We start from the raw sequence: 17,759 nt of genomic DNA on the forward strand, positions 1-17,759 counted from the left end.
CAGGCACCGTGCCCAGTCTGCTTTTTGTCCCAGTTTATTTCTCCCAGGATTGGTAAGCTGGGTGTGCTGAGATCGAAAAGCTGTGTCTGGGGAGAGGGTTCTCACGGTGTCACATGTGGAAGGCAAGTGACGAGGCAGAGAAAAAGGAGGTAAGAGGCAGAGAGGGAAAGACAGAGTAGGCCCACCACCTCCTCCATGCTGGGACTGTCTCAGTCCATTCCCGAGGGAGGGCAATGCACTCTGGACCTAATCACCTCTGAGGGTCCCGCCCACCTCTGGGCCAGGGAGATGGATCAATGGGTAAAGGTGCCTGTGGCCGGAGCTTGGCCATTTAAGTCCAATCCTAGGGACTCGGATTGGGAAAGGCAAGAGTGGACTCCTAGAAGTTGTCAGTTGACTACTACAGCATGTTTGTACATGAGTGCACACTTGTAGTACACACGTGTGCATGCACACTCATGCGCATGCACACACACACACACACACACACACAAAAGCAAATCTTTTTTCTTTTTTTTAAAGGTCTCATCCAGGTTGGGCATGGTGACACAAGCCTTTAATCCCAGCCCTCAGGGGGCAGAGGCAGGCAGATCTCTAAGTTCAAGGCTAGACCTGGTCTAAATATTGGACTATTTTGGTCTAAATAGTGAATTCCAGACTAGCCAAGGGTACACAGTGAGACTGCCTCAAAAAAAAAAAAAAAAAAATCTGCTAGGTGGTGGTGGTGGTGGTTTTCACCTTTAACTTCAGCTCAGGAGACAGAGGCAGGCAGATCTCTGAGTTCAAGCCTAGCCAGGTCTACAGATCAAGTTCCAGGATAGCCGGGCTAAACAGAGAAACTCTGTCTTGAAAAACAAAACAAAAAATAAATAATAAATAAGATATATAATAATAAAAACAAAAGTGTCCCATCCCCCAGCACTGTGACAATTCATACACACTACAGAAATACAGCAAAAGGGGGGCTGGAGAGATGGCTCAGCGGTTAAGAGCACTGACTGCTCTTCCAGAGGTCCTGAGTTCAAATCCCAGCAACCACATGGTGGCTCACAACCATCTGTAAAGAGATCTGATGCCCTCTTCTGGTGTGTCTGAAGACAGTGACAGCGTACTCGTCATATATAAAATGAATAAATAAAATCTTTAAAAAAAAATACAGCAAAAGAAAAAAGCCTTTGGGGGTTGGGGATTTAGCTCAGTGGTAGAGCGCTTGCCTAGCAGGCCCAAGGCCCTGGGTTCGGTCCCCAGCTCCGAAAAAAAGAAAGAAAAAAAAAATGAAAAAAGCCTTTGGCCTCAATAACTTTATTTTATGCTTTTGGGAATCCGCCTACTTAATTTATAGGAGTCTTATTAAGTAGCCAAGGAGTCTCAAACTCAGATGCATCTGTCTTTGCCCCCATCACTTTGGGGGGTCAGGTATGAACTTGGATTAATTTTTTTTCTGGTTCCATAGTAAAGATTGGGGGGGGGGGGACAAAAAGGAGACATAATCTACCAATCTTACTTTAGCTGGGAAGGGGGAAGGGATTATTTTCTTGAATTAGATCTTAAAGATGTACATCAGTGGCATCGCACTTGTAGAGGGTTCAAAGGTTCAATCCCCAGTGATGAAACAAACAAAAGATTAACGACAGAGGATCCCAGCAGTCGGTGGTCTAGGCACTAGTCACACCCTGCCCCCTCCAGGCCACCGGGTCACAGACTGAGTGGAAAGACACAGCAGGCATAGGGCAAGAGTGTACCTTCAAACCCTTAAGGACAGGTGTGGAGACCCAATCAAAAAGGCCACCCTAGGGGCTGGAGAGATGGCTGGGTGGTTAAGAGAACTGCCTGCTCTTGAGTTCAATTCCCAGCAACCACATGGTGATTCACAACCATCTGTCCTGGGGCTCTGACGCCCTCTTCTGGCCTGCAGGTGTACTACAGATAGAGCATTCATTTACATAAAATAAATAAATATTAAAAAAAATCACTCCACAGAAGAAAAAAACTATATTTTTAATATTTATTCTTTTTTTAAAAAACTTTATAAAATGTAAATGGTTAATTAAAGTTTTTTTAAAAAGTCTATCACTGTGAAATGTAACCAGCTTTCTTGAGGTGAACAGACTTCATGTCTTACAGTTCATTCAGTTTTTCGGCAGCAAACATCATCTGAAGTAATCTGTAAGAACTCGTGGGAGCAGGGGGTTGGGGATTTAGCTCAGTGGTAGAGCGCTTGCCTAGGAAGCGCAAGGCCCTGGATTCGGTCCCCAGCTCCGAAAAAAAAAAAAAATTAAAAAAGAACTCGTGGGAGCAGCGCTGGGGGGACCTCAGTGTTCCCCAATGGGCCACCCATGGGCAGGGCCCAGGGGTGCTAGGATGTCCTATGTAGGACCTGAGGTGAACCTGTGGCTCCTTCCTGGCTCATCAGGCTTCCTTGTCTGTGGGCACTGCAGGCCCCAGAGCCCCTCTGCTCCGATGAACCTGCTTGGCTTCATCCCATTTTGATTCTAGTCAGTTCCCAGCTTCCTCCTCCATGGAGTCTCAGAACCCAGGAGTGAAACTGCAAGAGCCCAGGACATGGCTGAGGTCAGACAGCTGCCAGCAGTCACCCCAATCCCTCAGTCACCCCAATCCCTCTGCCACCTGACGCCTCCAGTTAGGGGCCCTCTGGTCCTGGCCAGGCCCAGCCTTTGGGTTCTTCATCTATGGAATCAGGCCATCCCTGTGGCATGGGTACCTTCTCAAGGCTGGGCCGATGTCCCACGCTGATAAATGTCATCCCCAGTTGCTGGCCAATTCGGTAGAGCTCACTCTCCGCTTCCTCTGTCAGGGCACTGGTGGCTTCATCAAGCACTGGTGGGAGGTAGCGTGTGGTGGCAAGAGATCACAGACTGCCCCTGCCCTCTCTGTCACTCTTCCACCCCATTCACCCAGGCGGGTGTGTGTGTGTGTGTGTGGAGGACTGACAAGACAGTCAGGCCAGGAGAGAGACCACACCGGTGAGCATAGCTCAGATCGCTCAGCTGCCTGCAGATAAATAACACTGCGCCCCAAGACTGTACAACCCAGGACTCAATTCACCCAAGGCTCTGTCCTCAGGAGAGTCCACTCCTGCCAGGCACAGCTCAGGGGCTGCCCACTCACCTATGGCAGAAGCCAGGGAGCTCTAGTCACAAGCCCTCAAACTGAGGCTGCCCCGACCGGGAACGTGATAATGTGCATTTATGTTCTCAGGGCTATGCCAAGGTGCCAGCCTCTACTCATCACATGTAGGGGACGCAGGGATACAGGGACAGCATACATGTATGTCCAGGTTGTGAACACAGGCTACACGTGCCTGTAAGCACACACAGCGCCTGGCATGTGCGCCCGTGGTGTGCACCTCACCTGCATACTTAGGCTGCAGGTAGAAGAGGCGGGCGAAGGACAGTCTTTGCATCTCCCCTGGGGACAGGACATCATACCTAGAAAGAGCAATGAGAACTGAGCCCTGAAAGGAGGTGACAGCTTGACTCTTGCCAAGAACACATCGTGAAAGAAGCAACCTCGCTACAGAGGTTGACCCTAGGATAGAGGCCCTCCCTCTGAGCTGCATGACAGGTGAGGCCCAAGCTCTACCCAGATACAGATCCTGAACTGGTGGGGCAGCCCAACACCAGGCTGCTGGGGTCTGGAGCCATTCCGTCCTTCTACAGGGCTGCTGGGACGCTGTAATGGACCCATGGGGGAGCTGCCTGGAATAGCTCATCCTTACCAGTTCCAATCCACCTGCTGGTCCAGACCTCCTGTTCTTGCCACCAAGCTGGACTGTAACAGACAGGGGTCACAGAATCCACACGAGTGTCCATCCATGTTTTCTGCAACCTTAGATCCCCACCCCAAATCTGTGACAGACACAGCAGTGGTGTACCAAGGTGGGTGTTATCACCCACACCATTGAGGCTGACTGGACTATGGTGACAAGAAGCAGCAGGCAGACCATCAGCTTTATTGTTAAGATTTTTCCAAAGAGGTGAGATGGCTCAGTGGGTAGAGCGCTTGCCACACCACTCTGGCAACCTGAGCCTGATCTCTGGAACCCACACAAAGGTGGAAGAAGTGAACTGACTTTAGTGTTGTCCTCTGGTCTCCACATGTACAGTATGGCATACATACCTACACACACACACACACACACACACACACACACAATTAAAATAATATCTCTATAGAACGAGCGCACAGATCCTTACTGGCTGTGCCCCATCTGCAGCTCTCACTGCCAACTAGCACGGCCACTCTTTGCCCTAGTCTTGGGACCAGAGATGGCAGGGGCTCTGCTGGCCAGCAACTACTGTGGCCAACGCTCTCAGGTAGGCCTGAGTCCTCAGGGCCCCTGTCCCACTTACCAGGCCTGCCAACTCCAAGAACCTCACGATCCTCTCATCATCGGCAGAACCTGCAAAACGGAAGCTTCCTCAGCACATCAGGGCCTCGCTCGCGCTGGCCAGACGGGATGGCGTGCATGCATCACGGCAGGGGCAAACTCCCAGAACATAAGGCCTATGAAAGGAACACCTGCTTCCCTCCTCCATGGGTGTCTCTCTTCAGGAAAGGAAGACGGGACAAGAAGAGGACCCCAAATACTGAGCAGTTAAAAGACCCAGCAGCCTGGCACGCCCCCCACCCCCTGTGGGCACAGGGGAGGCCAGTCAGGCAGAGCACGGTCAACTGGGATGAGGAGACAGGCTGGGGAGGGACAGCTCACCTGAGTCAGGGTAGATCTCCTTCAGGGGATATATCACCTGAAAGCAAGAACATCTCTGGCTATGGTGGGTAATGAGAGAGGGCAGGACTCAGTCCCATCATTAGCATTCCTAGGAGCCACCCACAGAAGCAAGGCTCCTCCCCTTGTATCTCCACTGAGATACAGTGTAACGCATGGGACAACCTTCAGAAGTGTGTCTGGGAGGCAAGATCTTGGAGCCTCCTGAGGGTAAACTCTAGTGCCTGACAAACACATGGTTAGATACCCGAGGAAGCGGCTCTGGGTTCAGTCCATAAACACCACAGTGTGTTCTCAGGGCCTGGGAATCCCCAGGCATGGGCACTATTGCCCCTCTCCTCCTAGGGCCTGAGGTCTCACACTGTTAGAAGCCCTAGATGTAAGTGGGTGGCATGAGGTTGGAGGAGTGGACCCCTGACTGTGCTGACCTGCTCCCGAAGTGTCCCATCAGTGAAGAACGGCTTCTGAGGCAGGAACAGCACCCCGTGGGGCCCAAAATCAGCCAGCATCTGCACTGAGCCTGCAGAGCCCACAGAAGCCTCCATTGGGAGACCTCGCAGGCAAGGTGACTGCCTCTTCTCTCCATCTCTGACTTCCCACCACACTGCCCCCTTGTGGCCAGGCTGTACCAGAAGCAGGGAGGGCAGGCTCACCTTTCATGCTCTCCCACAGGCCTCCCAGCACCCGCAGCAGGGAGGTCTTGCCAGTGCCTGTGTTGCCTGTAATGAGCAGACTCTGCCCCTCACAGATCTTCAAGCTCAAGTCCTTGATCAGAGGCTTGTCAGAGGAAGGGGCCAAGATAGAGACCCGATCAAGCAGAAAAGCAGTGTCTGATGGCTCTGTTGTCGGCCACCCTGGGGCCCTAAGGCAGGGAAGAGAGGTGGAAAGACAGGCCAAATGGGTACAGGTCCAAGGGGAGAACCTGGCCTAGAGGCATCCCCTTCGTCCTGGGAGTCTTTACTCTAGTAACTGCCGTTTTCTTTTTTATAAAGTTATTTATTTTTATTTCACGTGCATTGGTGTTTTGCCTGCGTGTGTGTCTGTATAAGGGTGTCAGATCCCCTGGAACTAGAATTTCAGACAGCTATGAGCTGCCATGTGGGGGCTGGGAGTTGAACCCAGGACCTCTGGAAGAGCAGCCAGTGCCCTTAAGTGCTGAGCCATCTCTCTCCAGCTGTTAGTGGGGTTTTTGTTTGTCTTGATTTCTTTTCTGTTGTTTTTGAGACAGGCCTCACTGTGTAGTTTTAGGTCTCCTGAAACTTGCTATGTGGACCAGGGTGGCCTCAAACTCAGAGATCACCTGCCTCTCCTCCTGAGTGCTGGGATTAGAGGCAAGGGTCACATCCAGCCATATTTTCATTTTTGAAAGCTTCCTAGGTGGCCACCATGCAGTTACTTTCCAAGAATGCATCTAGTCCTTATTTCTGAGAAGGAAGATTTCATTACTACCCTTTCTAGAGATAAAGAAAATGACAAAGCAGTTAAGTCATTTGCCCAGAAGTTAAGTCATTAGCCCACAGGATGCCTTTCCTCCCACTGCCTGGGAGGCAGAGGCAGGTGGCTCTCTTTGAGTTCCAGAGCAGTCAGAGCTACAGAGAAACCCTGTCTCAAAAAAAAACGAACAAAAGACCCAAGGGGGTGGGGGCAAAGACAGGAAAGTCAGAAACATTCCAAAGGATACAGGAATAAAGACACCCACCCTCTGGATCTGGGAGGCATGGGAACGAGAGACCAGGAAAGGGGCAGCGCTGGACTCAGCAGGAGAGGAGAGGAGGAGTGTGACATTCAGACCCCTGCTCTTCTTTTTTTAAGCATTATTTTTGTCTTGTGTGATACAAACAAGCGTGTACACATGTGTGTACACGTATGATACCACAGGTCATGTCCATGTTCCTTCTTTGGGAAAGGGTCTCTCGTTGAACCTAGAGCTCACTGTTTGCCAAGGCTGACTATATTGACCCTTTGGGATCTGCCTGTTCCCAACCACCCTGCAGTAGGGTTGTAGGGACAGGGCCACACTTGGCTTCTTTCTGTGTGGTTGCTAGAGACTTGAACTTACATCCTCAACTTAGGTTACCCACTGAGCCACCTCCCAGCCCCTCTTTTCTTTCCTTTCTTTCTTCCTTTCTCTCTTTTTTATCTCGAGGCAGTGTCTCATCATGTAGTTTTTCAGGGTGGCCTTAAACTCATGGCAAGCCTCCTGCCTTGGCCTCCTACGTACTGGAATTAAAGCACTACCATGCCTGGCTTCTTGCTTTGCTATGGTGCCGGCAGGTATGTGCATTTGCTTGCCCTGTGGAGAAGGATGTAAAGCTACACAGCGGGTACCAGAAGGAAGGTGCCAGCAAACAGCGCACACTTATAAGGCAACTGACATGACATGGAGACTGTTCCCGCCCACTCCTTATAACCCTGCATCATAGCTGGAAGGGGCTCCGAGTTAAAGCCAGCTGGTGACCGTTGAATCTTTACTACAGCTCGGTACTCACTTGTCCAAATCCCACTCGCTCTCGCCTAGGGTCTCACAGTCGTGTGATTTTCGGGACATGTCCAGCAGGGCCTCCTGAAGCTCTCCAATCCTGGACAAGAAGTAAGAGCCTAAGGCAGGCTCTGGATGCCAGGTAAAGGGGAAACCCCTCCCTGTACCACGCTCAGCAGCGCACGCAGTGCGATTCTGCCCTTTTCCCATTCAGCGTTCTCTAGTGGCACACACTCTGCTCACCTGTGCGTGTAACCGGCGACATCCGAGAGCGTGGTGGACAGGTCAATGAGCTGGGTGAAGCAGCTGATGAGGTAGATGCACACAAAGGCATTCTGGTCAGGACGGAGAGCAGTCAGTGCAGGCCCAGGCACCAGGCCCCGCGAAAGGTTATCAGGAGAGCCTCTTCTCACCTTGCTGACCAGGGTGCTGAGCTCTGTGGGGCTCAAGTCTCCGTAGACCCCCCTGAAAATGGGGATGGCGATGACGACGTAACTCAGAATGCTGCCCAGGTAGTCAAAGGTGTTGATGCCAACTGTAGGAGACAGAGTTCATGAGACCCGGGAGACATTCTCGTGGTCTGCAGGGACACAACTGTCAGGATGAGGAGTAGGAAGTCAGGATGCCCACAGAAAGGGAAAGGCTCCCCATGGTTAATCCTTTTAGTAAACGGATCTCTGACCAGAGCAGACAGACAGCAGGAGGGTGTGCAAGTGAAGAGCTAACTGGACCATCCCCACCCTGGGGTTCCATCTCCCAGGCCCCTCTGCCTACTGTAGAGCCAGAGCTCCCTGGACATCAGCTCTCTCTGGGTCTGAAGGAGTCTCTGCAGCCTGCGGTCCGTCCTCATGTGCTCTACGAGCCCAGCTCTGGGGGAAGAGGATAGGGTGTCCACAGGGACTCGGTGAGGCTGGGATACCTTCATTCCCACACAGCCTCCTTCAGAGACCAAGCCCATGCAAATAACCTTACCCTCAGACCCTTTCCTCCATAGCACACACCCACATGTGTCATGAACTCAAAGTTGTCCAGACCTGGTTCAAACCCAAAGCTCTGACTGGTTTCTACTACAATAACGGTTACATGGGGAGCTGGAGAGATGGCTCAGCGGTTAAGAGCACTGACTGCTCTTCCAGAGGTCCTGAGTTCAATTCCCAGCAACCACATGGTGGCTCACAACCACCTGTAATGGGATCCGATGCTCTCTTCTGGTGTGTCTGAGGACAGTGACGATGTACTCACATACATTAATAAATAAATAAATCTTAAAAAAAAAAAAAAAGAGCACTGACTGCTCTTCCAGAGGTCTTGAGTTCAAATCCCGGCAACCACATGGTGGCTCACATATATCCATCTATATTGGGATCTGATGCCCTCTTCTGGCATGTAGGTGTATATGCTGATAGAGCATAAATAAATAAATAAATACATAAATACATAAATAAATACATAAATAAATAAAATCTTTAAAAGGGGGCGGGGGAGTTCCGTTGAGGAGTGCTGAAGAAATGGTTCGGCACTTGCTGCTCTAATAGAGGACCTGGGTTCAATTCCCACCCACACGGCAACTCACAACTGCTTGTAACTCCAGCCCCAAGAGATCTGATGGCCTCTTCTGGTCTCAGTGGGCACCAAGAACTCACATGGTACAATCGTTATACAGGCAAGCAAAACCACTCATAAGCATAAAATAAGTAAACCTTTAAAACTTTAGCCAGTGTAGTGGCGTATGACCGCAATTCCAGCATTTGGGAAAGCAGAGGTAAGCAGATCTCTGTGATTTTGAGACCAGTCTGTTTACAGCGTGACTTCTAGGACAGCCAGGGACACATAGGGAGACACTGGGCTTGTTGTTGTTGTTGTTGTTGTTGTTGTTGTTTCATTTTGTTTTGATTTTAAAAACAAAACAAAAAATAAAAACAAGCATCAAGTGCTCTTAACCACTGAGCCAGGGGCCCGAGGGCTGGCCCAGAGGGTAAGAGCACTCATGGCTCTGCCAATCCCAGTACCTACTCAGCTCACAACTGCCTGTAACCCCAGCTTCAGGGAATCCAATGCCTTCTTCTGGCCCCTGATGACACCAACACATACAGACACAGACACACACATAGAAACACAGACACAGACACACACACACAGACACACAGACACAGACACACACATAGAAACACACACACAAAGACACACACACACATAGAAACACAGACACAGACACACAGACACACACACACACATAGAAACACAGACACAGACACACAGACACACACACACACACATAGAAACACCCACATAGAAACACAGACACAGACACACACACATAGAAACACACATACACATAGAAACACACAGACACACAGACACACACACACAGAGAAACACAGGCACAGACACAGACACATACACACAGGAATAAAGTAAATACAAATGAAAAATAAAATTTTTAAAAACTAAAGGCAATTGCTTTAAAAAGGGTGTGGGGGTGTTTCTGTTTTTTGTTTTAAGACAGAGAGTCATGCAAGAAGGCCATCCCTTAACTTGTTACGTTGCCAACAATGACCCTAAATTCCTAACCCTCCTTGCTTTTACCTCCTAAACAGTAGGGCTACAGGTGTGTGCCACCACACCTGATTTATGTGGCACTGGGACTGAACCTAGGGCGGACTGGCCTGAACTCACTATGTAGATCAGGCTGGTCTTGAACTCAGAGATCTGCCTGCTTCTGTCTCCTTACCTGCCTACTAAAGGTGTGTGCCACCATGTCACTGGCTCATCGCAAACTGTCAGTGCTCCTGGTGTCCCAGTGGGGAAGTGACTGCTAATGGCAGTCAAGATTTACAGAGGGCAAAGGGTCTAAGGTATTAAATTCACTCCATAAACAGGTAATCTAAGAGATAAATTCATTTCTTAAATACAGACTATGCTTCCAGCCCAAACACGCACACTAGGCCCTCCCCTGGTCCAGGAGGGAAGAGACTTCACAAACCTGCTTGCAAGATGCCAGGTCCTTGGCTGCAACAAGTGTGGGGAGCAGATGTACCCTCCTATGAGAAGCCTATCTCCTATCCCCCATGCTACAGAGTCAAAAAGAAGCTATTTCAGACAGGATAAGAGACTAAGGCTACCCACTCATTTTATTCCTTGGCCATTCTAGGCCCCGTGTCTAACCACTAAGACTAAGGAAGCCACCAGCTTTAGAAGCAGTCCCTGTACCTAAGGACAGGGAGGAGGGTAAGGAGAGGGTCACAGCTAAGTGTGACAAGTTCTACAGGGCCAAGATGGTAATAGACTTTATCTTTCCTTTCCTAACACTAACTATGGGGAGAAAGGGAACTTTCTCCATTAGACTCACCTGTAGAAAGCTGCAGGCTCGGCGTTCACTCGAATCTGCATATGCTTGAACCTGGACAGACGGAAGGGGAATGTGTGCTAACGATGGGGAACCCTGGATGCAGAGGAAGCTCACTCTCATACAACACAGAGCCCAGCCCACATCAACACTGTAGCCACCTTTCCCTCGGCTGTCACAAGGATGAATCGTTCCAGGGCCTGGGTGGGGCAGCAGAAGCAGTACAAACAGTGCTGACCTCAGCTCTGTGCTGACCTCAGCTTTCTGGGATGGGACAGGTGTATTCTTGTCTATGGCACCTCCTCCCCAGAGCCTAGCTTAACGAAGGCAGGAAGCACACAGGGCAGGTGCAGGATGTGGATCAGCTTCTGACCCAGCAGACAGGGAAATCAGATCATGAGCATCCCCCAGAAGACACTGGTGATGGCCAACCCATACTCTTACCACTTCAGATGCACAGCCTCCTTAATTCTCACAGTTCTCCCAATAGACAAGCACATCACTCACTTGAGAGGCGAGGGAACAGAAACAAGAGGCATATCACACACACACACACACACACACCCTGTCAGATCACACACAGCTAGGAGCCGTCACAGCTAGGATGTCTACCCCATCCCTCCTCAACCTTAACCAAGAAAACACACCTAAAATCCCCCTCCAGCTTCTCCTGCTGCACCAGCTTCGTCACGATGGGCCCCATCAAAGTTTTGTTCACCATGGTACCCAGGATGAAATATCCAAAGATGCTCACAGGCCCAAGCCAGCCTGTGCTGAAAGGAGAGAGGAAAAGGGGTGGCAGGAGAGATGTTGGGTGCCACGGACAAAAGCCTTGGGACCCTTATTCCCGCCTCATCCCTCAGGGAGCCCCTGGTCAATTCGCACAGATGACAGTGACATCTGACACCAGGCTAAAGTCAGGACCCCTGACAGTGAAACATCACAAGACCAAAGAGGGGGCAGGGTCATGAGCATGTGGGCCTGAAGACACCCTGGGGTGCAGGTGGTGAAGAGGAGCGCCCTTGGACCCTGCCCTCTATGTGGGAGACGCTGGGTAAACACCAGGCTGGGGTGGAGGGCCCCGGAGGGAGAGGCTGCACCTTTGGAAGCACTGGTAGGTATAGTAGGCGAGAGTGAAGGGGGAGATGATGAGCTTGCTGGTCACGCTGCTGAGCTGCCGGCAGAACCGCTCCACGTCCTGGCTGATCCGCTGGTCCCTACAGCCAACAACACAGAGGAGCTGAACCCAGTGAGCTGGGAGCTTCCACTTCCAGCCTTGACTTAGGTGGATGTAGACAAATAGGCCTGGAGCTCTAACCAGGAGTTGCCTCAATTAACCCTACAGTGGGGAAAGGCCACCAAAAGACCCAAGGGCCCAAGCCAGCTCTGCACAGAGCCAAAGGAAAAACTGAGGGTAGAGCTGTCTTTCTGGGTGGTCAGGGATATGGTCTTCTTTTTTTTTTTTTTAAAGATTTATTTATTTACTTATTATATGTAAGTACACTGTAGCTGTCTTCAGACACACCAGAAGAGGGCATCAGATCTCATTACAGATGGTTGTGAGCCACCATGTGGTTGCTGGGATTTGAACTCAGGACCTCTGGAAGAGCAGTCAGTGCTCTTAACCTCTGAGCCATCTCTCCAGCCCGGGATATGGTCTTCTTAATGTCAACCCTCCCTATCTCTCGATGGCCCCGAGACTCCGCCAGGTCAGGGTCTGATGGTGAAAGCTTCACCAGGGCTGAGTCATCATGGAAAGGCCGTCTTCTAAGGACCTTCACTGGGAAGCTCCTCTTGAGCTGAAAAGTTACCCCAGGCAGGCAACAAAATGCCTACTGTGTTGTGCTGAGTGGGAAGGCCTAAGTGTGAAGGAGAGATCCCACAAGTCCCGCCTCACCACCAGGGCCATCCTGACTCCTAATCCAGACAGGCTGCTACAACCCCTCACCTCTAAAATGACAGCTCACACTAAAGCACGGGATGTCAGACACTACTCCGTGCCTGACAGGAACAGTATTTCATCCACACTACATCCTTTGAGGCAGGAACTCTTAGGGTCTTCATTGAACAGAAGATGTGTGTGGGGCTTACTGAACGAGATAGAGGGGGGATCTGAATCCCAGACCGCAGGCAGTAATTCTCATTTTCTTCTGCCCCGCCTCCCTACTGCACAGCCAAGAACTTGTTTCCTGGCAGGGGTGCTTTCTTCATTTCAACTCAGGATAGGACATGGACTGAAGAGAACTACTCCCAGCTCCTTCCTTTTAGCTCCCGAGACTCAGCCCCAAGATCTGTGAGAACACTCTCCCTTTACAGCTCTGGGCCGCAACGCTGGCCTGCAGAAGAGGGTGGTCAGGGACGCTCGGGGCTAAGCTACTTGGATGGGGCGTTCAGGAGGCGGCAGGGAGGGAGAGGGATGCCTACGGATTATCGATGTCGTCCCGCAGCACGTTGAGGGTGTAGTACACGCGGGCCCGGAAGTAGAGCTGGTGCAGGTGCTCCGTGAGGTCTTTCCTCCAGCTCACATACAGCAGGTTGCAGGTGAACTGGTCAAAACTCTTCAGCTGTGCATTGGGGAGGAAGGGGGGAGGGAGAGGAGGAAGAGATGGCCTTCTGAGAGTCTGGGTTCAAAGCTCAGAGCTGCAGGGGAGCTTCTGCTGATGGGGCAGAATCCATTGTGATCACTTCAGTGCAGTTTCCTTTCAAGGCTTCAAACCACGAGACTTCCCCTTTCCCCATTCATTCACACGCCTATCCTTCAACAGTCTCAAAGGGCATACGAAAGGCCAACTCCTCAAGTCCTTCCCTGCACTGTACGCCCCATGCTGAGCTCAGAGGGGCCGCTGGAGACAGAGAACCCTGTGGCTTGCTCCATCTTTGAATTTCTTCCTCTGTCCCCAATAGAAGAGGTTTTACTGACTGAAATCACACCCAAGTGGCCACCTTAGGACAAGAAAGGGAATCCCCAGTAAACCGCCAGTCCAGCCTGACAGAGGGCATCAGGTCGGGTCTTGGTAGAGCCTTGCCTCATCACCTGTCATTTCCAGAAGAGCCTTATGCTAAGCACTAGGGAAATGACAAGGCGTTCACAATCCGGCCAATGAGGGGCCGGTGGCGAATGTGTAAGGAGTGCAGAAGCAGCTGTCTACTCGAGAAGCAAGTACACACAGAGAAAGGCTTGGATTTGACGGAGGAAACACAGAGAAAGTTAAGGAGGACTCAAGAGAGGTGCCAATAAAGGTATCATGAAAAACAAGGAGGCTGTTGCCAACTTAAGTAGTGGAAGGCAGCTACTGGACAAGAGGGAGCAGGAGAGAGGGCTGGTGGCATGGTGTGACTCCACTCCGGGCTGAGTCACAGCCTCAGCTGCCAGAGAAGTAACAGCTTTCTGGCTGTAGATCCTGGTGTGAAAGTGTTCTGAGCTCCCTGAGGTGAGAGTTCTGGGAAGGGAAGGGACCTTGCCTGTTTCTACTGAATGTTAAACCAGAAAGTTCATCCCAAGAAAGCCAATAGCAAGATCAAGGTCCCGCCTTGGGTCCTGACCTTCAGGGAAACCATAGCTCTAATTCCCAGAAAGGGGCAGAAACAGACCCAGAGCATGGTTCCTGCTTCCTGAACATTCAGTCCTGCCAGGCATCCCACTAGACTGGGGAAGGGGGACCACAGGGAAAAGGGGCCTCCTTGTCCTTACGGTGGAGTTGAGAACAATGAGTGCCACGGCCAGGAAGGTCAGTGCCTTAAATCCATCCAGGTCTTTGTTTCCCAAGACACCATAATACTGACTGGGGATCAAGCCAACTTGGTAGATCACCAGTTGCTCTGTGGGGAGGGAGAGGAGGTAGAAGTCAAAGAAGAAAGGAAGACACTTCCTCCTGCCAGAGACAAGGAAAGGAATCCCAAACCCGGGTTCTTCCCCATCGCCCAATGCCCATTCACTCACCCAGGAGGGCCACACACAAGAGTGTCATGAACATTAAGACATTCTGTGATGACCAAGAAGGAAAGAAAACCTTCTGTATCCTTATGAACTTCTGGACAAGTTGCAGATCTAATCTGGGCCTGCAGAAGTCAGGACACGGGGAGAAGGCTTAGAGGATAGTTGAGGTTTACGAGAAAGGAGTAAACTTGGCATTGTTATTATTATGCAAAGGGACCAGGCTTTGCACAAAAAAAAAATGACTTTTGAATGCTGAAGATGGTAGAATAGAGGATATTCGTGGAAATAATGATATCAATAACCTACCAGAAGCAAATGTAAAAAAATTAATGAAGCTACCTTAATCACGATGGAGTAAGAAGGCATTTCTCAAATAAGACCCCAAACCTACAAACTATACGGGGTAAAACTGGTAGCTTAATTTAGAAGTAAGTATTTTATTCAACCCAGTACCACAGATTATGGTGAAGTGAGAGATGGTATTTGCGGAATGCGATTTATAAGGAATTACAATCTGGAGCATGTAAGGAATTTCTACATGTCAGCATATTTCTTTCTTGATCTTTCGAGACAGTTTCTCTGTGGAGCCTTGGCTGTCCTGGAACTTGCTCGGTAGACCAGGCTGGCCTCAGACTCACAGAGATTTGACGGCCTCTGTCTCTCCTATGTGTTGGAATTACAGGCCTGTGCCACCAGCACCACCCAGCCCATCAGGATATTCCATAGGAAAGTGGGAAAAAGATTAATAGGCAGTCTATGAAAGGAACAATCCACAAGCCGAAAAAATACTCAACTAGCACATCGTGGTTGACAAGATGCCTCAGCCAGAAAAAGGTCAAAGTGTTGGTCTCTAAGACCTGAATCCCACCCCACAATCCCACAGTGGAAAGAAAGACCCAACTCAAAAATCTGTTCGCTGATCTCCTCCATTACTGTATCACACGTGCATGTGTGCCGCCCCCCCCCCCACACACAATTAAAATAAAGTTAGCACAATAGAATACCACCTTACATACATCAGACTGATACCTATTAGGAAAACTAAACTAAACAACACCAAATACCAGGGATGGATATAAGGGACACCAGAACCATTATACATTGCTGCCAGGAACTATAAATTGGTTGTGACCACTCCAAAACACGGTGAAATTAAGTACGACTCAGCATCCCATCTTGAGGTGAATAGCCTAGAGAAAAATCATCAATATCTACCAAGAGACAATTGCCAGGATATTCATTACAGTATACTTTGTGATGCTTTAAGTATTGGAAGTAATCTAGGTGTCCATTATTGGGGAAATAGAGTCTAAGTATCCAGGGTGACACCGGGCAACATTCAGGAGTGAAAAACTCATATAGTATGGATGACCTAAAAAACCCAATGCTCGGTTTAAAAACTTTTTTTTTCTCTCTTTTAAAAATCACAAGATGATTCATGAATTCGAAATCAACCTACATTTTAAGGTAACATGACAATTTAAGTAAGAGGGTCTGAAAAAATTAATGCAGAGGAGGCTGTGCTAAGAGCAGGTTGGAATTGAGAATGAAAAAACTAAGGGACAAAGATAGCAAAAGAGGGGTGTCCGCAGAACCTAGAATGAGGCAGCGTCAACCCCCGCTCTGTGCAGCCAGGGTTCCAAAGAGCCAAAACGGAAAGGAGAGTTGCGAGGAAGGACCCGCAGGAGAGCAGCCCCTTCCTCACTGCCTAGGCAGGGCGTCCCTGCCAACCCGGCCGTCCTCAGTAGCCCTGCTCACCTGGCACTAGCTCGGGCCGTGGGTCCCGGGACCGCCATGACCTGGGATGTGAGCAACAAGACAACCGAGCAAGCCCGGTGTCCTCCCCGGGTAGAGTCCGCAGAGCTCCGGGCCCCGCCCTGGGAGGAAAGGGGCGTGGTTCCAGCGACCACAGAGACGCTGTGGATAGAGAGGACTGCTCGGGCGCGTTGGTTGCTCCCGGAAGCGCAGGCTTTCCTGAAAGAATGAGTAACCAGAGTTTATAGAACTGGCCGGGCGGCTAGAGCGTCCCCTGTGGGGCTGGGAGGTTTCTTTTGACAACTGGTAGTTCAGATTGTTACTTTCTCCCAGAGAAGACAGCGTGATCTAGTGTTTTTATTTAAAAAAAAAATATATATACATATTTATTTAGTATGTGTTCACGCGAACTGCGAGCCAGGGCACAAGTGTCAGAAGATAACTTCGAGGGGTCAGTGCTCTCCTTCCATCCTAAGTGTTTCTGAGGAGCCTACTCAGGTTGTCAGGATTGGCTGGGAAAGCCTTCAGGGTGAGCTAGCTCCCTGGTCCCATTACGATTGCCTGTATGTCTGAGTACCACGTGCGTGCCTGGTGCCTGCGGAGGCCAGAAGAGGGCATCGGAGTCCCTGGAACTTAAGGTACAGACCCCGGGCTTCTGAAAGAGCAGCCAGTGCTTGTAACTGCGGAGCCATATCTCAGGACGTCCCATCTCTTCCCAGAGTGATCTTTTAAGTCAGGTAGATGTGACTCAGTGGTAAAGGGCTTGCTTGGCATACATAAGACCCTGGGTTCAGTTCCCCAGCACTATGAAAATAAACACATAAATCAGTTTCCCAGAGAAGTATGACAGTTCAACCTTGTAATGCTGGATCTGAGGAGGCAGAGTAGGAGGATCAGGAGTTCAAGATATGCCTCATATACATAGAAAGCGCTGAGTTCATGACTAACCTGGACTACAGGAGACCTTCCTCAAGGGAAAAAAAAAGGGGGGGGTAGGGGATTCTGACTTTATATTTGCAATTTTCAATACTACTGATGTATAATGGGTTTCTGATCTGATTTGGTTTGGTTTTTAGTTTACGGCTGGGTTTGGTTTTTTTGTTTTGTTTTGTTTCTTACTTTCTGAAACAGTGTTCCACTGTGTAACCCTGGCTTTCCTGAAACTCACTCTCTACACCAGGCAGTCCGGGAACTCAAGAGATCTGCCTGCCTCTGCCTCTGTCTCTGCCTCTGCCTCCAAGTGCTAAGATAAAAGATGTGCGCCACCACATAGCGGCTGGCTGATGTATAATGTTAAACGAGGAATGGATGAATGCTTATCAACTGACTAAAACTCCCGAAGAGAGATTCAAGGAAACAATAGTAGCATTTCACAGAGCCCCACATTTGCATCTAGATATGTCTTCCTAACCCTTAATCCTTATGGTCAACTCTGTAACAAACACTCAAAAGGCCAACAAAGTAACAATTCTCAGTTGTCTTCAGAGGCTTT

At 49.9% G+C, this 17,759-nt stretch overlaps 1 protein-coding gene across 21 annotated transcripts; it reads right to left on the bottom strand.

Annotated features, from left to right (window-relative positions):
* Window positions 1-1,991: 1,991 nt before the first annotated feature.
* Window positions 1,992-16,379, bottom strand: Abcd4 (ATP binding cassette subfamily D member 4). Of its 21 annotated transcripts, XR_015621807.1 has the most exons (21): window positions 16,271-16,379; window positions 14,516-14,634; window positions 14,267-14,394; window positions 13,000-13,139; window positions 11,676-11,792; window positions 11,223-11,348; window positions 11,020-11,081; window positions 10,579-10,629; window positions 8,004-8,098; window positions 7,643-7,764; window positions 7,473-7,564; window positions 7,240-7,329; window positions 5,404-5,612; window positions 5,179-5,270; window positions 4,733-4,769; window positions 4,374-4,423; window positions 3,740-3,792; window positions 3,373-3,449; window positions 2,723-2,838; window positions 2,288-2,545; window positions 1,992-2,173 (listed from the first exon to the last, which is right to left on the bottom strand). XR_015621807.1 is itself a non-coding variant. In XM_087552801.1 (20 exons), the coding sequence occupies exons 7-20, from the start codon at window positions 11,073-11,075 to the stop codon at window positions 2,477-2,479; spliced, it is 1,209 nt and encodes a 402-aa protein (XP_087408927.1). In that variant the 5' UTR covers window positions 11,076-11,081; window positions 11,223-11,348; window positions 11,676-11,792; window positions 13,000-13,139; window positions 14,267-14,394; window positions 14,516-14,634; window positions 16,271-16,379; the 3' UTR covers window positions 1,992-2,476.
* Window positions 16,380-17,759: the final 1,380 nt, after the last annotated feature.

This window comes from Rattus norvegicus, chromosome 6, assembly GCF_021556685.1.
Source record: "Rattus norvegicus strain SHRSP/BbbUtx chromosome 6, alternate assembly SHRSP_T2T, whole genome shotgun sequence".
NCBI classification, from domain to species: Eukaryota; Metazoa; Chordata; class Mammalia; order Rodentia; family Muridae; genus Rattus; species Rattus norvegicus.